General features: G+C 50.0%; 1 protein-coding gene across 1 annotated transcript in view; it reads left to right on the top strand.

The window, feature by feature from the left end:
- Window positions 1–748: 748 nt before the first annotated feature.
- Window positions 749–27,925, top strand: part of cpvl (carboxypeptidase vitellogenic like) — a 152,155-nt gene continuing 124,978 nt past the window's right edge. The window contains exons 1-3 of the mRNA XM_038797278.1: window positions 749–923; window positions 11,966–12,147; window positions 14,091–14,209. Coding sequence (XP_038653206.1) covers window positions 11,967–12,147; window positions 14,091–14,209 — 300 coding nt within the window. The 5' untranslated portion in view covers window positions 749–923; window position 11,966. The remainder of the gene's footprint in view (window positions 924–11,965; window positions 12,148–14,090; window positions 14,210–27,925) is intronic.

The following is a 27,925-nucleotide window of genomic DNA, read 5'->3' as shown; positions in this document are numbered from 1 at the left end:
GAGTCTTGCTGCTCCTCTGTAGCTTACAACTAGCACTGACCAATTACATACACGCCTGTTACCCTCTTACTCTTCCTTAGCTGGCCTGATGTGTCTCCCTTTAGATCTAGGTCCCAGGTCACATGACCTTGGTCTGGAGACCACATGGTGTGTCTGTACGCTACCTGCTGGTTGGAGGTTGCACACCATCCAACTATGATAAGAGTCCGTAAGCATATCGCCACAGCCATGATCACCTCAAAATGAATGAAATACCAGCACCCAAATTACACATCTTTATGCCTTGGCTAAGGAGCAAACACTGATTCCTTAACACCTCAAATAACTGATAGTATCACACATCAGGAGGACAATGGACCTGTGTTTTGGAAGCCTCTGTGCACAAATCAGTTGCTGTGTTTATCATATTTGCAAAAGTGATTAGATTTCAAACATTCTTCATTACATAGAAAGCTTTTTGGGGGGGCCTGAGATCCAGAACGGTGCTATATAAATGTGTTTCCTGATTCTTCCTCTCTGCAACTCCACTCCTCCCCATTTTGTTTTACATTTGTCCACTTTATAAACATTTTCAAACATACATTGTTCAATGAGCCGTTCTAATTTCTACCTTTGTGGACCCAGAGTCTGTTACTCTTATTTTTCCCCTCAAAGGCGCAACATCAGATAAACAGCAAAAATAAATAAAAACGTTCAGGTAACGGTGTTTGTGCGTTGCAGATATCTGTGGAGGTTAGTTATCTGTTAAAATGGCCCAAGAGTAAGCCGGCCGCGGCTGGGCAGCCTGCTCTCAGTGGCTGCTGCCGCGCTCGGAGGTTTCGCTTCCCTGCCTTTTCCTTGGGTAATCTCCCCGGACCGGGGCACAGGAAGAGGCGGCGGACCGAGGAGGAAACTGGAAGGAAGAGGCCGCAGCTGAGAGCCGGGTAAGTTTGCTGCTATCCCGAGGGACTTTGTATGGAGCGCTCAGCCGCACCAAGGACCTATATCAATGTGATTTAAAGGGACAGGATGAGGTTTTAACGAATGTGGGCTATCCACTCCCTGTTGCTGCCAGTTTCTATGTCCCTGTGCTTGATGGCTTTGCTGCACTAACTCGGCCGACGATCTGTTCTTCCCTTGTGAACCCAGAAAGTTGGCAGGTTGTGTGGCTGGGAGCTGGTGCATGGACTCATTGGCCGATAGATTCCACCCCGTCCCCTTGACTGATTGCACTAGAGTCAGCCAAACGTGCACTTTTCAATTGGGTTTCCGGAGCCTGTGCAGAGGATCCCTTCCTGGAGAATGGGCTGAATGGAAAACGGTTGGCTATTAGGTGGCGGAGCAGGGCCATGTCCCGTTGGTAATGTGATAATGACCAGACAACGTGGGTGTGATTCTCCCTTAGCCAGTGCCAAAATTGGGAAACGTGATTGGGTGGAGAATTGGTTCCGCTGCCAAATTTCATGCCAAATCACAATTCTGCATCACCTTGACAGTGGCGTCAATGTGGTCTGGAACGCACGTACAGTAGACACCGTTTGCATATCATTAGCGGGCCCGACCCTGTATTCTCTGGGGCCTCTGATTCTCCGCCTCCGATGGGCCGAGTTCCCGATGGCGTGGTTCACTCGTGCTTTTAAAAATCGCGAAACTAGCGTGGCGGCTGCTGAGGAAGAGAGAGAGGGGTACTGAAAGTGTCCAACATCACCATAGTGTACTGACGGTTGTGCCGTTGGCCAGGGGAGCTTCTGCCAGTGACGGGGCGTGGCCAGGAGGTGGGCTGTGGGGTTGGGGTGTACGGGAACGGAACACCATCGCTGCAGCTAGCAAGGCAACCATACAGCTGCGCACACCGCTAACAGCCCACTTTGAACTTAGTGCTATGGGTCGTATAGTTGTCCCCCCAGGGCACTCCCCTGGGTGCCCCCTGGCCCCAGCCAACCCATCAGCTTCATGGGCACACTCCAGTGCCATCTTGCTGGCTGGGATGAGTGTGTGTGGGGAGTGTAATGTGTATGTGCGGCTGCTGCTTGTCAGTCTCCCGAGTGTCTATCACAGACCCAGTGAATCCCGCATTGTTTTTCAGTGGAATCAATTAGATCCATGTGGCACCGGTGCCAGCCCCTTAGGAGCAGCATAATCGGTCCACGTGTGGTGCTAGTATTTTTGTCATGAAAGTCCACGACTTCTGCGTTGGTGTCAACACTTAGTCTCAGAAACGGAGAATCCCACCCCTTGTTTTTGTGATGTTGAATGAGGATTAATTGTTGGCCAGGACACTGGGATACTTCCCTCCTCCTCTTTGAAATAATTCTTTCATGGAATGGGAGTCTCACAAGGCCAGAGTCTGTTGCCCATCCTTAATTAATGCTATAGGATCTTTTACGTTCGTTATGCGGGGCAGATGGCACCTCAATTTTAACTGCCCCCCTGATAGTCCAGCACTCCCTCAATGCTGTGTTGTGAACTCAGATTCTTCTGTGTCCATGTTCTGGAACCCACAATCCTTTGCCTCAGGTTGGAAATATATTGAGCCCCATGACTTGGGCGAAATTTTAAAATCCCTTTAGCCACAATGAATGCCAGTAAGAATGCTACTGTAACTAACATCCAGCATTACTATATTAGTAATCAGTGAAGGTACAGTGCTATTTTCCTAAACTTTTTTTTGTTTTGAAGGTGGTTTCTCATTCTGGTGAATGTTTCTATGAATGTCCCCAGTACTTTGTTATTCTTAATAGACTCAATAGGATTACTAAATCTGGTTGAATCTAATTCTGGGTGTTTTATCATGTGACATGCCATTGTGGGCCTTGATCATGTGAAACTGATCATGTGATGCTTGATTATTTAATTAAATGACATTTGCTTACTGTTAACAAATGCTGCTGTACTTAACCAAGGCTGAATTTCCCCGTCTCACCAAGTGCAAAATAAAATTAGCTTTTTGCTTTGTGGAACCGAAAGCTATCAGTGAAACAAATTGCATCATAACTGATGAATCATGGAAGGACACAGAAGAGATTTAATCATAAGTAATTTATAAATAAAAACTATTTTTGTGATGATCCTACCGTATTAATTGCAATAGGAAACACCAAGAGGTGATTTTCCGCACCAGCCGCGGTGTGTTTCTCAGTTCCGGGAAGTGGCCTGCAGTTGACCAGAGGTGGGCTATTCCCGTCCCGCTCTGCTGTCAATGGGATTTCCCATTGAAACCACCCCATGCCGTCGGGAAACCCATGGCGGGTTTTGCTTCGGCAGGACTGTAAGATCCTGCTGGCGAGAATTGCTGGAAAATCTCCCCCTTTCAAATAAATCCAACTGATTCTGTAAGAACATAATTGACATAAGTAATTTTTAACTAATGATTTCGTACATTTTATGAATTTTACAAGACAAAGCAATTCACATGGACTCTCCATTTATCCATTGCCTCTGATTTGCCATTGCTTGCCCAACATCCAGAATTACATTAGATAAACCTCCTCTAATTAAACACTGAAAAACCCAAAGCCAATATGTACAATCCCAGCCACAAACTCCATTGCCTAGCCATTGACTTCATCCCAGACCATTTGCAACCTTTGTTTTTATTTAATCCTGAGCTGAGCTTCCAACTCACATCTCTCCATCACCAAGGTTGCTTACTTCCATCTCGATAATATCTACTGTTCCACCTCTGCCTCCACTTATCTGTTTCTGAAAGCTCAAATCCATTCTTTTGTTCCCATTGCCCTTCACTATTCCCATCTATTCCTCTATCATCCTCCCACATTGCACCCTCTGAAAAAATGTGCTTATCCAAAACTCTGCTGCCTTGCTCATATAAGTCCCATTCACCCATCATCCATGACCTCCATTGCTCCCATTTGGCAATACCTCAATTTTAAATTGTACTTATTTTCAGATCCCTCCATGGCTAAGACCCTGTCTTTCTCTGTACCTCCTCCAGTGGTACAATTCCTCCTGAACGTTTTCTGTGCTTTTCCAGTTCTCGATTTTTGCCATTATCATTTGTGGTTGTGCCTTTAGTGAGACGCTGAGCTCAAGAATTGGCTCCTTAAACCTCACCACTTTGCTATCTTCTCTGGTCCTTAAAACGTATCTGTTTGACTAAGCATTTGGCCACGTGTTAATATCTGCTTATATGGCTTTGTGTGAAATTTTGATTAATAAGTGCCTCAGGAATATTTTAATACTTTCAAGGCACTTTATAATGGGAAGTTGTGATTGAGTGATAATTTGCTTCACTAACATGCTGATTATAATTATTCGGTGCAAGAATTCCTATACTTAATATTTAATGCCTGTTGGCAGCACAGTGGCACAGTGGTTAGCACTGCTACCTTGCAGCACCGAGGTTCGATCCTGGCCCTGGATCACTGTACGTGTGGAGTTGGCACATTCTCCCTGTATTTGCCGGGTTTCGCCCCCACAACCCAAAGATGTGCAGGATAGGTGCATTGGCCATGCTTAAAGCCCCTTAATTGGAAAAAATGAATTGGGTACTCGAAATTTATTTAAAAAAATATTTAATCCCTGTTTATGCCAAGTGGTCCAATCATGGTTTTGAATTTCAATCCTATGACAGCTGTGGCTGAATTGTTAGCACTCTGGTCCCTGTGTCAAAAGTTCCCGGTTTCAAGTTCCACTCCACTCCAGGGCTTGAGAACAAAATTCTAGACCGACACACTGGTGCAGTACTAAATGCATGCCACACTGTTTGAGGTGCTGCCTTTTGGATGGGATATTAAACCAAAGCAATATTTGCCCGCTTAGATGGATGTAACCGATCCCGTGCCGCTATTTTGAAGAAGTTCAGGGCAGTCACCCTGGTTTCCTGGCCAATATTTATCCATCAAACAGCATCACAGAAACAAAATATCTGGTTATTATTACATTGATATTTGTGAGTGTTTGCGGTGAACAAATCAGTTGCTGCATTGTCTGCGTTAAATCAATGACTGCAAAAGTACTTAATTGGCTGTAAAGCACTCTGAGATGTCCAGTGTCCATGAAAGGCGCTATATTAAATAGAAGTCTTTCTTTTCTTCTTTTCACAAATTCAAAGACAAAATGCAAACAAAGTTAAAGTTCTCGTAAAGTTATTTTTTTCTTAAAATGTTCAAGAATTTTCTCAGATTCTTAGATTTTTGAGTCGATTAATAAGGATGCCTTAATTAAGGCATTACTTCCTGCTTTGTCTTTCTGCAATACTCAGTTCATATCAGTTAGAACAAACTTTTACACATTATACTTATTTATAGATCACAGTTCCGTTTCTCTTGTACACTCTGTACTATGCAGTAGCTCCTTCCACCATCAATGTATCTTCATTAGGAGTGTGACAAGCAAGGGTGGCGCAGTGGTTAGCACTGCTGTCTCACGGCGCCGAGGTCCCAGGTTCAATCCCGGCCCTGGGTCACTGTCCGTGTGTAATTTGCACATTCTCCCCGTGTCTGCATGTGTCTCGCCCCCACAATTCAAAGATGTGCAGGTTAAGGTGCATTGGCAATGCTAAATTGCCCCTTAATTGGAAACAAAAATGAATTGGGTACTCTGAATTTATTTTTAAAATAAATAAATAAAATGAATGTGGCAAGCTGCATTTGTGGTTCCAGACACCCGCAGGGTCTGTGGAATGCTACTCGGTTACTGGACATGCCAGCCAGGGTACCGTGTTGTGTGAACCATGTGTACAAGGAGCTTTTCTCCTGGGTTGTCCAGGCAGTGATCATGAGACCAATCACATATTCTGGGATTTCCTGGTCTAGTCTGGCTGGTTGGCAATCTCAAGTCTGCCAAATATCAGAGCGTTCGACCCAGTCCTTTAAATTACAAATTTTTAATCAAACTAATTATAAATTAAAGCACTTGTGGGGTCCCACTAAAGATTCAAGTTATACAGTAATGAGTAACCCTTGCTGAATAAAGAGGAATAACCATGTAGTTAGCACGGGTTGATGGGTACAGCAACATATATACATATTTACCTCTGAAACGCTGACATTTTGTCACCAGAACAGCACCTTTATTTTGTTTTAAGTACCTGCTGGTATTCCCAAAGAGCTGTATTTGTCACAACAGGACTTTGCTTCAATTTGACAATGAAAGTACCCGAACTAATGCTCAGCACTACAGTTAAAATTTGGCTATGCAAAGCTTCCATAGTCCAGACAGGTCAAATTTAATTTTGAGTGTTAGGATTAAAATGGAAGGAAAGGGCATCAGTGACACTGTCAGTTTAAGTATAAAGGAATGGCGTATTTACGTTGTCACTTATTTTATTATTAGAACAATGTTTTCTTGTTGCATTGTTTGTTTAGCTGTGTAAAGCTGATGGTTCCAGAATTACAATCCCATCTCTTGAAGATTAGGTCACTTGGTTTTGCTAGTGTTACTTGGCTCCAGACTTCTCTACAGCCTTTGTCCAAACATGTGTTCAAGAGGTGAGGTGAGAGTGACTGGCCTTGACATCAAGGCAGCATTTCACACTGAGTATGGCATCAAGTAGCCTTAGCAAATTTTAAGCAATGTGAGTTAAGTGGAAAGCTCTCCACTGGTTGGAGTCATACCTAGCACAAAGTAAGATGGACTTAGTTCATAAATTCCTAAGATATAGGAGCAGAATTAGACCATTTGCCCCATCAAATCTGCTCTGCCATTTGATCATGGCTGGTCTCATCCTGGCCTTGTTGAGGGCCAGCCTCTGGGCATTGCTGCAAGAGTTCCTCAGGGTAGTGTCCGATGCCCAATTATCTTCAGCTGCTTTAGCAATTGCCTTCCCTCCATCTTAAGGTCAGAGGTGGGATGTTTGTTGTTGATGATTTTGAACACTGAAGCAGTCCATTCCTTCATGCAGCAAGTTCTAGACAACGTTTAAGTTTGGGCTGATAAGTGGCAAATAACATTCACATCACACAAGTGGCAGGCAATGACTATCTCCAAAAATAAAGAACCTAAACATCTTTCCTTGACATTCAATGGCATTACCATCACCGAATCCGCAACCACAGTGGCAGCAGTGTGTGAACACCACCTTCCAAACACATGACCTCTGCCATCTGAAGGACAAGGGCAGTAAGCACATGGGAACACCAGCACCTGAAATTCCCCTCCAAGCCACGTACCATTCTGACTTTTTATTTATCATAGAATTTACAGTGCAGAAGGAGGCCATTCAGCCCATCAAGTCTGCACCAGCTCCTGGAAAGAGCACCCTACCCAAGGTTAACGCCTCCACCCTAGCCCCATAACCCAGTAACCCCACCCAACACTAAGGGCAATTTTGGACACTAAGGGCAATTTATCATGGCCAATCCACCTAACCTGCACATCTTTGGACTGTGGGAGGAAACTGGAGCACCCGGAAGAAACCCACGCACACACGGGGAGGATGTGCAGACTCCGCACAGACAATGACCCAAGCCGGAATCGAACCTGGGACCCTGGAGCTGTGAAGCGATTGTGCTATCCACAATGCTACCGTGCTGCCCACGGAACTACATCGCTGTTCCTTTATTGTTGCTCGGTCAAAAAACTGGAAATCCCTTCCTAAGAGCATGTGTACCTGCACCACATGAACTGCAACAGTTCAAGTAGACAGCTCAACACTTTCTCAAGGGCAAAAGGCAATGTGCAACAAATGCTGGCCTTGCCAGGAATATTTCTATTCTATGAAAACAATTTTTAAATGTAGAGCCAAGTTGCTGTTGAGCCAAAAAGCAGGCTACTGAGTGGAATTGTAGATGAGTCTGAAAACATCAGTGTTGCATTTAAAGGCTTAAGTTCCAGCATTCAAAAGAATCCCAATGGAATTGAACAATTTGGAACGTTAACATAGTGCTCGCCAAGCATGTACATTTTTTCCAGAAAATTTGGGATAGATTTATTTGTTGGTTAAGTTCATGTGAGTAGACTAATATCTTGCTGGGATTGGCTATCTACTTTACAATAATATGTAAAACATCTAACAAGGGCTGAATTTAAATCTTGATTCTTTTGTTTATTTTACTTAAACATAAATAAAAATATATATTTTTATTCAAGGCTTTTTTTGCAAAATATAAATGTCAAAAGAACAATCAAAGAACAACAAAAGACCATCACCTCAACCCAGCCCTTCAAACACCAACCCCCAACCACGTCCTGCTTTCACCTTTTTAACCCCCTTACCCCCCTCGCTGACCCCTCAGTATTCCTTGAAGAAATCAAGGCCACAATGACATACCCTCTAACCCCAAGTGCAGCCTACACTGCCTCCACACCCTTAAAGTAAACACCACCACAGGACTAACAGAATACCTGGCTAGCAAGAACGGCAGAGGCGCCTATAACAAAGCCCTCAAGCACGTCCCCTACATGACGCCACCTCCGCCTGTCCCCAAACCGACCTCTCTGAAACACAAACAGAAACCTTGGTGCACCGTCATTTTAACTGTCTGCAGCCACCCAGCCAAAGACAACGGCAAAATATCCCCCTCCTAAAATCCACCTTCATCCCCTCCCCCAATCGAGCCAAATTCAACCTATGCAGTTGGGCCCAGCTCCGTGCCACTAGGATACCGGGGTAACTAAAGCTTGTCCTCACCACCCTAAATGGCAGCTTCCCAACCTCCTTTTCTGCCCCTAGCTTTGATTGGGAAAACCTCACACTTTCCCATATTCAATTTATACCCCGAAAACTGGCGAAAATCTTGCAAAATCCCCATGAACCCGCCATTTCAGCCCATTGGGTCCGAAATATATAATGGCAGATCATCTGGATGCAACAAAACCCTATGCTCGAACCCCCCCCTCCGGCTCAATCCATCGACATCATATGCGTCAATGCCAATGGCTCTATCGTCAAGGTGAAAAGCAACGAGGAGAGCGGACACCCCTGCCTCGTTCCACGGTGCAACCCAAAGTCCCCCAAACACACTTGGTTTATCCGCATACCCATCACTGGCACCTTATAAAGCAGCTGGACTCAATCTACAAACCCCTGCCCGAACCCATCGTTGGCCCCAAGTCGTTTCTCAGAAAAATCAATGGGTTGATTTTATGATCAGTGTGGGGGGGGGGGGGGGGGGGGGGGGGGGGGGGGGGGTGCCCGGCAGGCTTTTCTGGAGAGGTGGAGAGGAGGTGTGGTGGGAGGCGGGGGGGGGGGGGGGGGGGGTGGTGGTGGTGCGGCTGACATTGCCGAGTTTGATTAATTATTATTGGGCTGAAAACATTGTGATGGTGAGGAAATGGGCTGTGGAAGACAGAAGAGAAAACTGTTCCAGCACCTCCAACAAATAAGCCCACTCCATCTGATCAAAAGTTTCTCCGTATCCATCGCCACCATGACCACAACCTCTTGCCTCCCGCCGAGGACATCATAATCACGTTCAATAATCTTTGGACATTGTCGACAACTGCCTTCCTTTCTTAAAATCCGCCTGATCCTCTCCAATCAACTCAGGCTACGCAAGCACCTTTGGCAGCAACTTGGCATCTACACAGCGATATCGGGCGATATGGTCCACACTGCTCAGGGTCCTTATCCTTTTTAAGAATCAGGGAGATAGAAGCCTGCAACAAAATAGGGGGAGATTCTCCCCCCCCCCCCCCCCCCACTGCCTTGAGTGCTTCCCACAACATGGCGGCTGTGATCTCCCCCATTTCATTCACCTCCACATCGCCCTGAATGACAGCTCTCACCCGCTCACACACACCCTCATCCGCCAACAGCTCCACTGTGGCCATTGGGCCTCCCCTGAACCACCGCAAATCCACCCAGTGCAGCGCGTGGTCAAAGACCACGATCGCTGAATACCCCGGATCGGCCACTCCCGCCAGCAGTGATCCGGGAATACACCCGGTGCAAATGGGAGAATAATGAAAACTTCACCCTCGGCCTCCCAAATCTCCACTGGTCCGCTGCCCCATGCGCTCCATGAACCCCCCCACATCTCCTCACCACTGCTGATCTCCCCAACGACTTTGGGCTCGACCAATCCAGGCTCGGATCCAGGACTGTATTAAAATCCCCCCCATAATCAACTGATGCGTATCTAAATCTGGATTGCTCCCCAACACCTGCGTCATAAAATCCGCATCATCCCAATTTGGGGCATACACATTTACCAGGATTACCGGCATACTCTCTAGCTTCCCAATAACCACCACATACCTACCCCACCCCCTAATCGGCCACAATGCTCCCCACCTCAAAACGCCACCCCCTTATTGATCAACACTGCCACCCCCCTCGTCTTCATATCCAGGCCTGAGTGGAACACCTGCCCCACCCATCTCTTCCTTAGCCTCGACTGATCCCCACCTCCTGCAGAAACACAACGTCCACCTTCAGACTCCTCGGATGTGTAAACACACAGGACTGTCCCATTCAACCCTCGCACATTCCACGCAACCAGCCCGTCCGGGGGGTGGGGGGCCTCCCCACCCTCCTCCCCTCCCGATCAGCCAAACCCCTTCCTGGGCCAGCCCCTGGCCCACATCACGTGCCTTGCCAGGCCCACCATGGGAGATTAACCGCCAGCTCCGCACCAAGGTCTTGATAGATCCGTAGCTCATTATCTTCCCAGGTGCACCTCCTGGTCTGCCTTGCCTGCTGCAAAATCCTCTCCTTGTCCAAAAAGCGGTGCAGCCGCATCACCATCGCCCATGGCAGTACCCCCACCTGCGGCCTCTTCCTCAGTGTCCTGTGCGTCCTAGTCACCCTCGAGGATCCGATCAAAGGCCTCCACCCCCATCAACTGCTCCAACATCCTTGCTACATACTTGGCGGCGTCCGCTCCCTCGATACCCTCGGGCATCCCAACTATCCTCAAATTCTGTCATGTGGGGTGATTCTCCAGGTCCTCCAACTTCTCTTTTTCCAACATCAACAACTTCACCTTCAGCGAGGCCATCTGCCTCATGCTCCCCCACCACCTTCGTAACCTTCCCTATCTCCAGGCTCTGAGCCTCCAGACTCTGCCCCACTTTCTCAATCGCAACCCTGAGTGGCTCCACCACCTCAGCCAGGTCCTCCGAGGCCTCCTTCCTCTGCTGCTTGAACTTCTATAATAATCTTTATTGTCACAAGTTTGCTTTTATTAACACTTCAATGAAGTTACTGTGAAAAGCCCCTAGTCGCCACATTTTGGCACCTGTTCTTATTTAAATACTGCACCAGCTGCTCCGTTGATGACTGGGGGGGGCAGCATTTCCCCCTTGCCCTCTTGACCTGTGGCACACCACAGATCTGCCCTCCTTCAACCGCTCTCTTTTTCTAGTAGCACTTTTCATCCTCTGCTCCATGTACCAGACTCACCAGAGCAGTATTTCCTTCCCGACGCACGCACCTTTCACCCTCAAAGAAGACCTCCATAAGGATGGGGAAGGACCAGCAAAATCCACCTGGAGTGGGAGCCACCAAGTGTGTGACCCCCCCACTCCATGGCCGCCACCGGAAGTCTTACTTAAACAATTTAATCATACTTGGTTTTCACTTCCTCCCTTTTAGTTCCCAACTTTTAAAATGTTTTCAATATTATATCAGGGCAGAGCTTTTACGTTGCAGATCCACTCGCAGAACTGAGTGTGGAGGGGAGCCAGCCGTGGAGGTGGGGGTGGGTGGGGGGTATTTCTTTGCTTCAGCAGTGGGATTTGTTGTGACTGTTTAACTCAAACTACTTCCTGTTTTCTGACCTATCCGGGTACAGGCATGATGATGATCCACACCTGTCAATTGATTGATCCCTATTTAGGTGGGAGAATTTCCGGCCCACATGTCACATGCTCCAGGTCTATTGATTCCTCTTAATCGAGGCACATCATCACCTTCGTTAATGTTGAATTTCAAAAGCATCCATTCTTTATCTTAGAATTATAAATTTTATGTGCCAAACAGTTTAACTACAATTCAATGTACAACTTCAAGGTTCCATACAACAAAGAAATGTGAAGCTTTATTTTTCTCCTAAACGACTTTTCTGTCCATTTGCATCAGGATGTGGCCCAGACGACTATTGGTCATTGCACTCGCTTCCATTCAGATATGCTGTATATCTGGAACGTTTACTTTTCTCCGTCACATGTTTAAAGACATCACAGTTTTGACGCCATCAAAGGCAGATCCTGGGAAACCCCTCTTTCTCACTCCTTACCTGGAATCTGGAGAAATTGAGAAAGGTGAGAATGAATATTGACCTACACGAAATAACTGAAGGGTACATTTAGAATCTTCCCATCCCTTTTATCTCCCAGTTAGTTTTCTTTGATTATAATTAATTGTGACAAGTTTCTGAATATGAATTATTGGTTTCTATCAATCTAGTTAATAATTCAGGTATTAATTCAACTTGTGTTTCAATGGCAAGCTAAAATGCGTGAAATTGGAGTGTTTTATGACTGTCGACAGACTCCAAAGATTTGGGCAGCACGGTAGCATAGTGGTTAGCACAAATGCTTCACAGCTCCAGGGTCCCAGGTTCGAATCCCGGCTTGGGTCACTGTCTGTGTGGAGTCTGCACGTTCTCCCCGTGTGTGCGTGGGTTTCCTCCGGGTGCTCCGGTTTCCTCCCACAGTCCAAAGATGTGCAGGTTAAGTGAATTGGCCAGGCTAAATTGCCCTCAGGGTCCAAATTGCCCTTAGTGTTAGGTGGGGTTACTGGGTTATAGGGATAGGGTGGAGGTATGGGCTTGGGTAGGGTGCTCTTTCCAAGAGCCGGTGCAGACTCGATGGGCCGAATGGCCTCCTTCTGCACTGTAAATTCTATGAAATCTATGAAATTGATTCATTTTCAGCTATTAGAAATATAGAAAAATGTAGAATTGGAAGGAGGAACTGCAGCTCACCCAGCCATTCCCAATACCCCTTTGTTGTGTAGTTTAGTACTTTGTAAACAGCAGCAACTACATTCAGATAACATCGTTAATGTGGTTATATATCCCAAAACACTTCACAGGAGCAATTATCAAACAAAAATTGACCCAAAACCACGGGGTGAATTTTCCGCGCGTCCCTGTGGCGTGTTTCTTGGCGGCCCACTGCTGGCCGGTGGCGGGATCCCCTGGTCCCGCTGCTGTCCATGAGATTTCCCATTGAATCCGCCATTTCTCATTCTCGCCACTGGGAAACCTTCAGTGAAGATCCCGCTGGCAGGAACGGCAGGAAAATCCTCCCAAGTAAGGAGATATGAGGAGAGACAACAAAATGCTTGATCAAAGAAGTAGATTTTAAGAAGTATCTTAACGATGAAAATAGCAGTAATAGAAACTTCGGGGACAAATTCTTGAGCTTGGGGCTTGGGCAGCTGAAGTGATTAAAATCAGGACTGCATAAAAGATCAAAATTGCAGAGTTGGAGATATTTAAAATGATTGTAGGGCTGGAGGAGACTATAGAGGTAGGGAGGGATGAGGCCTTGAAGGAAGGATTTGAAAGTAAGGATGAGAATTTTAAAATTGAGGCATTGCTCAAACAGAAGCTAATATAGATCAGCAAGAACAGGGATGGTGGGTAATGGGACTTGGTGTGAGTTAGGCTATGGGGATTCTTGGATGAGTTCAGATTATAGAGGGGAATAATTTGGAGGCCAGCCAGGAGTGTACAGGAATAGTTGTTTCTGGAGGTAACAAAGACATTGACCAGGCTTGGCCATGCTAAATTACCCCTTGGTGTCCCGGGATGTGTAAGCTAGGTGGTGTTATAAGGATAGGGCGGGGGAATGGGCCTGGTTGGGTACTCTTTCAGAGGGTTGTTGGAAACTCAATGGGCTGAATCGCCTCCTACTGCACAGTCGGGATTCTATGGATTCAGCAGCTATTGAGCAGGCAAGTCCCTCCTCCTGAACCTTACCCGTGGCATTAAATTGTAGAATGGAATCCCAATGCACCAATATGAAAGTCCTGAAATTCAATGTAATAAAGTGGAATTTACCTTATTTAGAGGAACAAAGGCTCTGGTTATGGAATTTTATTTAAGACTGTTTTCCTGTTATGTGTTGTTTCAATTATTGGTTCATATTGAGTTTTGTAAGTTGAAAACTGTGAGGAAATTATGATCTTTCAATAAATATTGAGTTGCTTTTGACTCTGTCATGTAAAAGAATTAACTCTGTTCACTTTTTCTCAGCTAGGGAATTGAGTTTAGTGGGCCCACTAGAAGGTCCGGCTGTGAAGAGCTACTCTGGATTTTTGACAGTGAATAAGACCTACAACAGCAACCTTTTCTTCTGGTTTTTCCCTGCACAGGTAAAAGTATTCATTATGGCATCTAAGAACCAAAACTCTCTCAAAACATTCTAGAAAGTGTGTAACAACAGTTGAATGTACATTTTTTTTCACTTGTTTCAGATTTTTATATCAAAACTTTGTAAAAGTTCTAAATGTTTTTACATTCAATTATTTGCAGCACTGGAATTAATAATACATGGTGCAGGGAACAATGGCAGGCTTGCACATTGTGGGGCCTCGCGCTTACCTTCATTTCTGGGGCACCCCATGATATAATGCCACTCGTGTACCCCTCCCTCACTGATGTCACAGACCTCCCAACCTTGCCCATCCTAGACCCACAAAATGCAATGGTGCAGGCCACAAAGATACACAATTTGATGACTGCGTATCTGCTTTAATAAGAACATAAGAACTAGGAGCAGGAGTAGGCCATCTGGCCCCTCGAGCCTGCTCCGCCATTCAATGAGATCATGGCTGATCTTTTGTGGACTCAGCTCCACTTTCCGGCCCGAACACCATAACCCTTAATCCCTTTATTCTTCAAAAAATGATCTATCTTTACCTTAAAAACATTTAATGAAGGAGCCTCAACTGCTTCACTGGGCAGGGAATTCCATAGATTCACAACCCTTTGGGTGAAGAAGTTCCTCCTAAACACAGTCCTAAATCTACTTCCTCTTATTTTGAGGCCATGTCCCCTAGTTCTGCTTTCAACCGCCAGTGGAAACAACCTGCCCGCATCTATCCTATTTATTCCCTTCATAATTTTAAATGTTTCTATAAGATCCCCCCTCATCCTTCTAAATTCCAATGTTTTTTACCTTGTAAAAACATGTCCTCCAGTTTTGCAGCTTTGCCCCCCTCTCCAGCTTTGCCCCCTCTCCAGCTTTGCCCCCTCTCCAGCTTTGCCCCCTCTCCAGCGTTGCCCCCCTCTCCAGCGTTGCCCCCCTCTCCAGCGTTGCCCCCCTCTCCAGCGTTGCCCCCCTCTCCAGCGTTGCCCCCCTCCAGCTTTTCCCCCCCTCTCCAGCTTTGCCCCCCTCTCCAGCTTTGCCCCCCTCCAGCTTTTCCCCCCTCCAGCTTTACCCCCCTCTCCAGCTTTACCACCCTCTCCAGCTTTGCCCCCCTCCTCAGCTTTGCCCTCCTCCTCAGCTTTACCCCCCTCTCCAGCTTTACCCCCTCTCCAGATTTTCCCCCCTCTCCAGCTTTGCCCCCTCTCTAGCTTGGCCCCCCTCTCCAGCTTTGCCCCCTCTCTAGCTTGGCCCCCCTCTCTAGCTTTGCCCCCCTCTCTAGCTTTGCCCCCTCTCTATCTTTGCTCCCCTCTCTAGCTTTGCCCCCCCCCCTCTAGCTTTGCTCCCCTCTCCAGCTTAGTCTGCCCCTCCAGCTTTGCTCCTCTTGCCAGATTTGCTCTCTTCCAATTTTATCCCCACCTAGTTTTGATCCTTCTCTCAACTTTACACCCCTTCCCATTTTGCTCCGTTTTGCACCTCATCTCAATGTCCTCACCTCACTGCTGGCTGCCTGGCTATGGCCTCGCCTGCCCAGTCCTCCTCAACCTTAGGCTGGGGATTGTGTTGCTCCCATGACATCCAGCACCTTGCACCTCACCTCGTTCGACGACCTCAACTCACGGCAGTCCTCACCTGCTCAGCTCTGACCTGGGGGTCCAGTTGCTCTGCTGCTCCCCTCGACGACTGGCACCTCACACTTTACCTCACTCAACAACCTCGCCTCTCTGCTCGTGGCCTGCCATGGCCTTGCATGCCCAGCCCTCCTCAGCCCTGACTTGGGGGTCAAATCACCCCCTGCGCTCATCAATGACCTCAACTCGCTGCTGTCTGGCTAAGGCCTTGCCTGCCCAGCCCTGGCCTGGCAATCAAGTCGCCCCGCCGCTCCCCTTGATGACTGGTGTCCCGCACCTTACCTTGCTTGACGACCTCACCTCGCTGCTGGTTGCCTGGCTATGGCATTGTCTGCTTAGCCCTCCTCAGCCCTGGCCTGGTGTCAAGTCACCCCTTGCTCGCCTCGACCGCCTCACCTCGCTGCTGGCTGCCCGACTATGACCTTGCCTGCCAGCCCTCCTGAGCCCTGGTCTGGAGGTCCAGTCGGTTTGTTGGTCCCCATGACGACTAGTCCTTTCACTTCACCTTGTTCGACAATCTCGGCTCACTGCTGGCTGCCTGGCTATGTCCTCGCCTGCCCAACCCTACTCAGCACTGGCCTGGGGGTCAGGTCGTACCTTCCCCTCGACGACCTTGCCTCGTTGCTGACTCAGGCTTCCTGGCAATGGCCTCATCTGCCCAACCTTTGTCAGCCCTGGTGGAGGGTGTTTGATGCTGTCCTCAACTGCCTCACCGCCTTCCCCGTCAACACTAACCCAAACACCATTTGGAGCCTCTGCGTTTCCTCCAGAAGCCACTCCTCCGGCCCAACCGAGTACCTCCTCACTTCGCTGGCTGCCTGGTATGGCCTGCCCTCCTCAGCCCTGATCAAGATCGAGAAATCTGCTGACTTTTTCGCAAAATCTTTGGTAGCACGGACAGGCACGGTAGCACAGGTTGATAGCACTGTGGCTTCACAGCGCCAGGATCCCAGGTTCGATTCCCTGCTGGGTCACTGTCTGTGCGGAGTCTGCACGTTCTCCCCCTGTCTGCGTGGGTTTCCTCCGGGTGCTCCGGTTTCCTCCCACAGCCCAAAGATGTGCAGCTCAGGTGGATTAGAACATAGAACAGTACAGCACAGAACAGGCCCTTCGGCCCTTGATGTTGTGCCGAGCAATGATCACCCTACTTAAACCCACATAACCCGTATACCCGTAACCCAACAATCCCCCCATTAACCTTACACTACGGGCAATTTAGCATGGCCAATCCACCTAACCCGCACATCTTTGGACTGTGGGAGGAAACCGGAGCACCCGGAGGAAACCCACGCACACACAGGGAGGACGTGCAGACTCCACACAGACAGTGACCCAGCCGGGAATCGAACCTGGGACCCTGGAGCTGTGAAGCATTGATGCTAACCACCATGCTACCGTGAGGCCCCCTAAATTGATAAATTGCCCTCAGTGACCAAAAAGGTTTGGAGGGGTTATTGGGTTACGGGTATATGGTGGAAGTGAGGGTTTAAGTGGGTCGGTACAGACAGCACGGTAGCATAGTGGTTAGCATAAATGCTTCACAGCTCCAGGGTCCCAGGTTCGATTCCCGGCTGGGTCACTGTCTGTGCGGAGTCTGCACGTCCTCCCCGTGTGTGCGTGGGTTTCCTCCGGGTGCTCCGGTTTCCTCCCACAGTCCAAAGATGTGCAGGTTAGGTGGATTGGCCATGCTAAATTGCCCGTAGTGTCCTAAAAAGTAAGGTTAAGGGGGGGGGTTGTTGGGTTACGGGTATAGGGTGGATACGTGGGTTTGAGTAGGGTGATCATTGCTCGGCACAACATCGAGGGCCGAAGGGCCTGTTCTGTGCTGTACTGTTCTATGTTCTATGTTCTAATGGGCCTCCTTCTGCACTGTATGTTCTATGTTCATCTTCGTCTTGACTGCTACTTCTCTCCCTCATAGTCACCTCAGCGACTTTGGATCAGTGTTTTCCCACTCTTAGTGGACTTGACCAATCAGAGTCTAATGTCACTCTGCATTGCGTGCCGGCAGGCTTTGATTGGTGCCCAAGAACTGCCCACAGACCCTGGCCAGCATGCGGCCCCCCTCATTGATCGGGGGAGTCCACTTCTGGCAGGGAGTGTTTATTTGGGAGGTTTGGTTTTGAGGGAAATAATGGGCATAATCTACCAGTTACTCCCAGAACGGGAGTGCAGCGCAGCCGGTCGATGTTAGGAGAAGCCTCCTGCGGGCCTCCCAACAGCCAGTAGCCTCGCAAAATCTGGGTAGATCTCACAAGGAATCTCGATCAGGATTCTACCCACAATGGGCGGGACCAAGTCTTGTGCGCCTAAGTTGGTTTTAAACCCACTTAGGCACACTCACCCGGAATCTATCGAGCTTCTGGCATCTCGGGGCCTCCCCAGGAAGTTCCCAGTTGGGCGCCGTTCAGGACTGGGTCCACACAAACGTGGAGCAGGCGGAACGACACCCAGGGGTCTCTCGGGCCATCGGAGACCCCTGAATGATCAAGGGCAAGGCTGGGTGGCCCCGTGGTCCTGCCCCTGAAATGCGGGCACTTTGGTATTGTTAGGCTGGCACCCTGGCACTGCCTTGGTGTCCAGTTGGCATGGCAAAGGCAAAAGGAGCACTGCCAGGGTGGCAGTGCCCATGTACCAGGATGGCACTGCCAAGGGGGAGCCATGTACATGAAAGGTGGGTGAAGGTGTTATGAAGGGTGGAGGGGTGCAGGGCAGGTAGAAAGGGGCCTCTGGAAGGTGGGGGGGGGGTGAAGGGTGGGGGTCCTGGAAGGGAGGGTCCAAATGGGGTGTGGCAAGGTCAAGAAACGGGAGGCTCCTCTGTGACCTCATAGCAGCATGCCCTCACTTTGGGGGGGGGTTAATGGCCATGTGCATGGGGGTTGGCATTGCCCATGAATGGCAGGTGTGGGGGACCCATAAGCCCTCTCAGAGAACGGGGCACACTTTCAAAATGGCAGCCCGATCTCTGTGGAGCCGGTCTGGCCTTGAGTTCAGCTCCCCAGTGATGAAAATGATTCTCGGGGAGTGAGCTAATGCTGTGTTGTGCTTAAGTGAGAGCGTGACGTGGCCATTAGATCGCGGCAGAGGCCAACAACGAGAACCGCACCGGGCGCCACTTGGTTTGAGATATAATCGGCCCATTCACATTGGCGAAATCAGGATCCCGCCGTAGCGTGGCGAGAAACCAATAATCACCACTTAAGGCTAACCTCCATACAATTAACGAGAGCGACCACCTACCTAACGGCCCCCCGTGCTCTAACCACCTCCCCAGAAAATGGCCATGCAGGCACCAATTAGTGCACCTTTTTAAAAACCTGAAGCTGACAGAAGGACTGCAGCGAGGACCCAAGGAGGTGAGTAGCCATCTTCACTCCCAGGCGATGAGTCTGGGGCCCAGGGCCACTGAGGTTGCTGCCCCGGTGATCGAAGGGTGTTGGGGGCAATCTTGGTTGGGGTGCCCCGCCATTGGTGGGGTGTGGGGTTGCGGGGCGAGGATGTGGCTGCCCATGGCTTTGGGGTGTGGGGGAGTGGAGGTGGGTGCCTCAGCACCCACGGGTCTGCCATGCCAATACCTGGATCATGTGTTCCTGTTCTGGGGGTAACCCCAGTCCCAGCCCGCCAGCTCCGCAGACCACCATAACTCACACTGACCGCAGAGGCCTCTGGCTGCACAGCTGAATGCTGTTACTAATTGGCAATCATAGTAAAGTGAGCAATTCCCAGCTCCCAAGTGGATCCCCATGGGTAACCGTGCCACATAACAAGTGGGAGTTATTGCCTAGCATCCCAATCAGACTGTGATGCCTGCTCACTCTACCTGAATACTGCGGGAAGCAAGGCCACAGATGCAGCATCCAACATCTGAACACCCGGGGGCTGGGCCCGGCACCGGGGACATATTGGCAACTAGAATGTGGGTGTGTGCACTGTTGCAGGGGCCCACCCGGTCCAGGTAACGTTACGTGCGGGTGTCTGGGGTACAGAATTTGGTGTCTGGTTAGCAGGTGCCACCACAGCAGAAGGATGTGTGTGGAGGGGTAGGGGGGAGCAATGGGGGAATTGAGCGTCACAGGAGGAAGACACCGTTGGTCGTCAGTCTCACCCTCTCCAATTCCTTACACATATTACACAGAATGGATGATATCTTAGACCCCGCGGAAGCTGCCCTCATGGTGCTGCTGGCAAGCCAGACAACCAGACGCCGGAGGAGGTGGCAGCAGTAGCGTCAACAGAGACTCGAGGCGGCCCATGTGCAAGGCCCCACATGCACCCTGAGGACCCGGCCGCCCATCAGGCCACGGAGGGACTCAGAGAGAGAGGCCGGCGACGGCACAAGGTGTCCAGGTGTTGGTGGTCTTTTGGACAGCTGATGGACAGTGCGTGCGGCAAGAGGCTCTCCCTCAACAAGGTGACAGTGCGGCACCTGTGTCATGTCCTCACGGACTTGGCGCCACGTGGAGGATACCCACTTCCGGTGGCTGCCAAGGTCACCGCAGCCCGGAGATCATTCCAGGGCTCGAGCGGAGTGTGGCATCTCACAAGCCACAGCCCATAAGTGGATCCGTGAAGTCACAGATGCTCTGTATGCCCGAGCAGCAAACTTTATAAACATTGACATGGACCATGCCCAACAAGATGCCTAGGCAGCAGTATTCTACGCCATCGCCAGGATGCGCCAGATCCAGGGGGTAGTAAATGGCACGCATGTCGTCTTGCACTCACCGGGTCATCGGGGAATGCCCTTCATCAACAGGAAGGGGTTCCACTCCCTGAACGGCCAGCTTGTGTGTAACCACCACACGAAGATCGTGCACATGTACCCACGCTTCCCAGGGAATGTGCACAACAGCTACATTCTGGGACAGTAGGACATCCCCGGCCTCTTCAAGGACCAACCCTGGATGGCCGGTTGAGGGATAAGGGGTACCCTCCTGAGGGCCTAGTTAATGACGCCAGTATGGAGGCCGGGGACGGATGTGGAAAACCGATATAATGAGGCCCGCGCAGCCATCCAGGCTGTTAATGAGTGATGCACCGGACTCCTCAAAATGAGGTTCCGATGTCTCGACCGCTCTGGTGTGCATTGCAGTACACCCTCCGGAGGCTGGCTTGCTTTGCGGTGGTCTGCCGTGCCACCACAACCTGGCACAGCAGCGGGACGATGTGCTGGAGGTGGAGGGAGAGGAATATGTGGATGCCACTGAGGAGGAGGAGGACAAATAGGCTCCAGACCAGGAGGGACTGGAGAATGAGACCGGGGAGGATCCACAGGACAACCAGGGGATGGAGGACAGGCGGTGGCAGTGAGGGTCCGGTAATCCAGGAGGGCCAAGGAGGCCCACAGCCTCACCCGCTTGACATAGGACCTTGCCTGGTACATCGTTCCCCATCACTCCCCTCCCCATCCCTCAGCGTTCCCCCTCCCAATCCCTCAGCCTTTTCAGCGGTCCACTGTCAAAAGCAGGGGGATGCAGATAACCCACTGAGCGCTAGTGGTCCTCAATCTATGCCATGATCTTGACTCCTGCCTGTCAGCTGAGTGCTCGCTCACACCCATCACCTGCATGTGTTGTGCCTGGGTAGTAGGGTGAGAGGAGGGCCTGCATGTCCAAGAAGCTGGGGCAGGGGGTTGGTGCTGGGCCAGCACTGCAGAAGAAAATGCCAGAGGCATTACGGCGGGATTCTCCGCGCCGGAATCGCGATTGGCGCGGGGGCGGAGAATGGATGTCAAACCCGCGATCATGTCCGATGCTTACTCCAGGTATGTCCAGAGTGATTCATGTGTGTTTTTGTGCGGGTGTGGGGACATAGCCCCATTATTGGAGAAGCCCGCCCCATATTTCTCAAGTGCAACATTTTTTAATGCTGTGTCTCCAACTGCCCCAATCCCCTGATATTGCCACCCTACTCTCTCCAGCATTTCTCTTATTCCCCCCTCCCCGTCAGTGCCCTCTCAGTGATCCTTGACCTACTTAGCCTTCCGTGCACCACTGCTGTGTCCAGGTTTGTCGCCATAAAAAGTGGAGACTGCCTACTGCCTAACCCTGTCCCGTGGCCTTTGATGCCCCTGGCGGGTGTCCACTGGGGGTTCGGCCCACTTGCCGGTGGCACATGCCCTGTCATGCCACCCTGTTCAAGGGCCTGACACCGAGATGTGCCATTGTCAGGGGGGTGGAGCTCTGGCGAGCTGGTGGCCTCCGTCACCACTCTGCAGGGTGGCTCCAGATTGGCACCCAGCGCCCCATCCTCCCGGTGGGTACCCATAGGCCCTGCGGATGTCTCAGAATGGAGGGGCAGCTGGACCGAGCTCTGGCTGCCTCTGTGTCATCTGGCTCTGCCAACCCTGGCAGCTCCCCAATGTCAGCAGCACACTGCCGACACCCTTAGCGATGCTCCTCAGTGACTGGGACATCCTCCGCAGGGCCTTGGCAATGCCCTTCTGAGACTGGGACACCTCCCCCAGTGATCGGGACATGCTCGGGAGGGCCTTAGCAGTGCCCTCCTGAGACTGGCACATACTCCACAGCACCTCATCAAAGTCCACCTGGGACTGGGTGACATCTCACAGCGACTGGAACATGCTGTCGAGGTACTCGGCCGTGGCTATCACTGACTGAGCCATGACTTGAACATCTCCACTCATGCTGCCAACGTCATGCAGCAGGCTCTGTACTGTGGTCGCCAGTCTAGCAGTATTGGCCTCAGTGCCACGCTTTGCTGGCGCCGTCTCCTGCGGCCATATCGTCTGGGACTCCTGTACTCGGCTGTGGACCTGCTGGAGTGTCGCTGACATCCCCCTCTGAATATCACGGCCTCACCCTATCAACTGCATCAGCTCTGAGTAACCCTAGTCCAGAGGCTCCTGGGATCCAGCAGACCACCGACTACTGTCTTGCCTGGGCGTTTCTGCCTCCACTTGATGTGCATCAGCAACTGTGTGGTGCTCACCAGATTGTGTCCCAGAAGGCTGTCCACAATTGGTTACGCACCAAGCTGTGTGTCTCTACGCTGGTGGAGGGTGGGGAGGACAGCTGTGCTACGAGTACGGTGGTCTTCTCGGAGCTCTCCTCCGAGGTGTTCTGATGGGAGGGGAGAAGGGGGTGGGGGGAACCACCCCGGACGGGCTGGCATCGTCAGATGAGGATCCTATATGAGAATGGACATGTGGTCAGTGAGAGGGATGTGTCAGTCTGTATAACATCCACAACTCAAGTGCGACAGGTCATCTGGGTGGGGGCTGGTGTAGCCTCACCTCTGCACCATCCGCCAACCTCTATGTCGCATCTGTTTTCGGCCACCCCCACAAACTCCAGGCCTGTTCCTTGTATTGCATGAGGACTCTGATGTCTGGCACCCTGTCGCCTGTCTGGGCCCTCTCCTGCCTGTTGCGGGCCAACTTCTCCTGCAGGGAGAAAGAGAGCAGCTGGCAGGGACACTGTCAGGTTGGCGCTGCCAAGGTGCCAAGCTGGCATTTTTTGTGAGCGTTCGGACTGGGGTTGCCCAGTGTGTGTATTGGCGGGGGCACCCTCCAATGTTGCATTCAGGCTGGGGGGGAGATCGGGGATTCTTTTCGGGGCTTCGATCTCTCGCTACACTGGGGAGTTCTGGTGAGCAGAGCTCCCCATTGTAAAAAAACAGGGCTATGTGTGGCCCTGGCCGTGCGTTCCCCATTCTGGCCTCTTATTCAAAAAGAGTCGCCGAGAAACACTTGGTTCAACGCGCTCGCTCGGGGAATTTGTTCCGTTTTGGGCAGATCGTGCCCAAAGTGTGGTTAGAAAGCGGGGGAGGAAGCTCGCTGACAGAGCCGGTGGGAAACTCCCAGCAAAACCTGCCCCAAATGCCACTCAGGAACGTCTCTGTTAGATCATGCCCACTATTTTTGACCACTTTGCAGCTGAAGTAAGAAGAAAAACTACCAATTTCATGTCAAAACTGTGGTATTGTGTGAAGCAAATAATTGCATGATGGGAAAACTAGTCAAGTCTTCTTGGTACAATTGAATTTAACCTAAGACACAGATTCAGAATACACATAGACGGCATGTCCTGAGAACTGGGTGACTCAGAGTCTAGATAAGGCTTGAATTTAGAAGTAGTCTCAATACATAACAAGCTGAACAACTGTCTCTTCCTGTATGTAAACAAGTTTGTCCAGTTTTTAAAACAAAGACAAGATAATGATATGAGACTCCAGTCCCCTAAAGGTCAGCAAGGTGACGCCATTGTAACGATTATTACTTATGTTTTACTTTCGATCAAATTCCTGACCAAGTTGTATTCATGTTATCTTGATCCTATAATGTATAAGAATCGCCTTCTTTTTTTGTACTATCGCAGACTTGGGACGGACTCAGCAGTTTGTATTTGACTGCCTTCCGACTTCAAAAGTCTCAGCCATTTACTGCTAGCAGTCAGTTCTAATTCGGAAATAAAGTTCAGTTTTGCTTACCTAATGAATCATATTTGTATTTCTCTATCACAGTAAAGACGCGGGGAAAATATAAAATACAACAAAACTTTGAACAGTGGTAAAGTTTTGAACAGGACTATTTCTTTCTCACAATGTGTATTTTCTTGTTAAATAGTTATAGCTTTGCTCTTGCTAGTTCCTCCTTTCCTTACGATGCTGTTTCTACTATCATATTGTTCCGTTTAAGCTGCAACCCTCAAAGAGGAAGGGTTCAGTGTATCTCGGAAGTGAATATCTGTGAACTTAGAAGTGACCAGAGATGGAAGTTCTCTCTTTTTCCTCTTCCCTCGCCAAGATCACTGTCAGCGATTGCAACATTTCAAGAGATTAAAAAGCTCAGTAATCAAAAGTTTGCATGAAAATTGCTACCTTTGTCAATTGGTTAGCATGTGGGTTCAGTGTATCTCGGAAGTGAATATCTGTGAACTTAGAAGTGATCAGAGATGGAAGTTCTCTCTTTTTCCTCTTCCCTCGCCAAGATCACTGTCAGCGATTGCAACATTTCAAGAGATTAAAAAGCTCAGTAATCAAAAGTTTGCATGAAAATTGCTACCTTTGTCAATTGGTTAGCATGTTAATAATCGTTAACTGGTGACCTGGACATATGTTATGCAGTAATATTATCCCAGATTTTGAAGAGAATAGAACAGATTCAGGTCAGACACCTCAAATAAACACCACCCAATTTCATTTATTTCATTTTGTTCTTGTAACTTTGAAGAAATTATATAAACAGTACTGGAAATCTATATTGGTTCATAGTGGAATAATGTTACATATTTCAAAAGCTATAAAAGCAAATGGATGAAAGTTAATTTTTTGTAAATGACTAATCCAGAGAGAGATTATAGCTAGACTAGCATAATATCATTAATTTCATCAATCCCTAGTAGCCCAACGAAGGATCTTGCTACAGTGGAAGGATGCGAGGCCCCCAAGTGTGGAGACCTGGATCAGTGACATGGCGGGATTTATAAAATTGGAAAGGGCCAAATTTGCCCTGAGAGGATCAATACAAGGGTTCTATAAACGATGGCAGCCTTTTCTGGACTTCCTGGCTCAAAGATAGATATCTTGGTCAATAGCAGCAGCAACCCGGGGAGGGGGGCGGGGGGGGGGGCGGGGGGGGGGGGGGGGGGGGGGGGGGGGGGGGCAACCCGGGGAGGGGGGGGGGTGTAAGGGGGGTGTTCCTTATTGTCGTTTCTATTATGTAACTTAATATTGTGTTAATTGGCATTGTGGTTAAAATGCTGTGTTGTTCATGGAGGTGGGGCAAATGTTTATGATTGCTAATATTATTGTTATTTTTGGTATTTTATTATGGTTCGTCGTTGTTGTATGAATTCAAAATTTTTCAATAAAAATTATTTTTAAAAAAAAATTAATTTCATCAACCAGCGAGCTGGCTATGTCATGCACATAGAATTTACTGTGCAGTAGAAGGCCATTCAGCCCATTGGGTGAGCAGCCTACTTTAACCCATGCCTCCACCCTATCCCCGTAACCCAGTAACCCCAGCTAACCTTATTTTTGGTGGCACTAAGGGCAATTTTATCAATCCACCTAACCTGCACATCTTTGGACTGTGGGAGGAAACCGGAGCACCCGGAGGAAACCCACGTAGACACAGGGAGAATGTGCAGACTCCACACAGACAGTGATCCAAGTCAGGAATCAACCCTGGGACCCTGCTGCTGTGAAGCAACCGTGCTAACCACTGTGTTACCTTGCTGCCACTATATACTCAGTCACTATGAACAGGTGACTTTGTAACCTGACCTGGGGCGCCATTCTCTAGCCGCGTGGCGCTCGAGTGAGAGCACAACATGGCCGTAGATTCCCGGGTGCAGCCTCTGCGCCTCGTGGGATTCACCCAAGACCCGCGAGGAGTCGGAATCGGAATTCTGCCCAAAAGGAGCAGGACCAAACGGCACTTGTGGAAGTAGGCCTACCTACCCGGGATACACCGGCCTTTCTCAGTTCTCCGGCCTCCCCAGCGAGGCTGCATCCAGGGGCCGATTAGTGCTGGTCCACTAGAATGTGGACGAGGTGGGATGGCACCCGGGGAGATCTCCCGGGCCATCAGAGACCCTGGGTGGTCAGGGTCAGTGCAGGACTGCCCCATGGCACTCCCCCTGGAATGTGGGCACCTTGGCACTGCCACCCTGCCAAGGCTCAGGGGCTAAAGGGGGTCAAGCCCATGAAAGGAGGCTGGAGGGGGATTGAAGGGTTCGGGTGTGCAAGGCAGGTAGGTAAGGGCCTCCAGGCGATTGAGGGTGAGAGGTGGGGGTCCTGGAAAGGAAGGATGCTCTAAAAGGCAGCTTTGGGGGGGGGGGGGGGTGGCTGAAGAGGATGACCCCCAGGGACTCAATAACGGGGCGTTCTCACTTGAGGGGTGCAGGGTAGTGCCCATGTGTGTGGGGGGTGACATTTCCCATGGGTGTGGAGGACTCAAAACTCACTTAGAGATTGGGGCACCCTTTCAAAATGGCGCCTGATCTCGCAGGTTAGCTCCGCAGTGCTGGAAAAGATTCTAAGGGTGTGGTTCTCCACCAAAAGTTCTAAGTAACGAGCGGGAATTGCCATGAGCGTCCCTGTACTCGACCCAGCGAGGCCGGCCATGCAATTCAACGTTAATTGGTCCACTTAACGAGGCCTCACAGGCTTCTCACCGCAAATGAAGGCTCGCCAGCTGATTCGCTGAGACCGCGCTCACCAGCCCCCTGCTAACAGGATCGAACAGCACTTAAGCTGCACTTGTTCAGCCAACCCCAGCCAGCTCACAGCAACAGCGCCGAGGAGTCCAGCGCTAAGCTTCGGGGATGCAGATCTGGCGAGGCTCCTGGACATGTTGGAGGCCAGGAGGGATGTCCTGTTCCCCAGAGGGTCCTGGAGGATCAGCCATAGGGCAGCCAGTGTTGCCTGGAATGAGGTGGTGGCAGCAGTCAGCTTGAGGAGTGTGACCAGATGGACTGGCCTCCAAGGCCATAAGAAGGTCAACGACCTACACCGGGCAACACGAGTGAGTAGACACCAATGCCCCTCCAAGGAAGCATCCACCCCTTCAACGCTCCCTTCACACCTCCCCCACTCCCTGTCACCACTCTGAACCACATATATGTCTCCTCAGGAAAAACTCTCCAATAATCGTTGGGAGAAGGCGGTGGGGTGCCGGTCTTAAGAATCCCCACCTCCTTCGAGGAGCAGGCCCTGGAGGTGAATGGGGTGGCTGAGGCCATGGCGGTCACTCACGTGGAGGCTGGCGGATGCCGCAGAGGTGAGGAACCACCGGGCTCCACCTGGAGGACCTGTCAAATATGAATTGTTATTGCCTTACTGACTGACCCATTCTCCCACTGACCACATGTCCATCCTCCCGCAGGTCCACCAGCCAACGGCGCAGCCCATCCCGGGCAGCACCCTCTCCTGCCTCCCAGGAGAACACCTTGGAGGAGAGCGCCGAGGATGCAACCGTTATAGTCGCGGCACAGCTGTTATCCCCATCCTCCACCAGCATATATACACTGACCTCAGTGGGACATGTTAGTGGACAGGCCTCTGGGGCACAATCTGGTGAGCACCACACTGCTGCTGATGCACATAAGGTGAGACATCAGGGC

This window comes from Scyliorhinus canicula, chromosome 5, assembly GCF_902713615.1.
Source record: "Scyliorhinus canicula chromosome 5, sScyCan1.1, whole genome shotgun sequence".
Lineage (NCBI taxonomy): Eukaryota > Metazoa > Chordata > Chondrichthyes > Carcharhiniformes > Scyliorhinidae > Scyliorhinus > Scyliorhinus canicula.
This window is presented reverse-complemented; position numbering and strand designations above follow the sequence as displayed.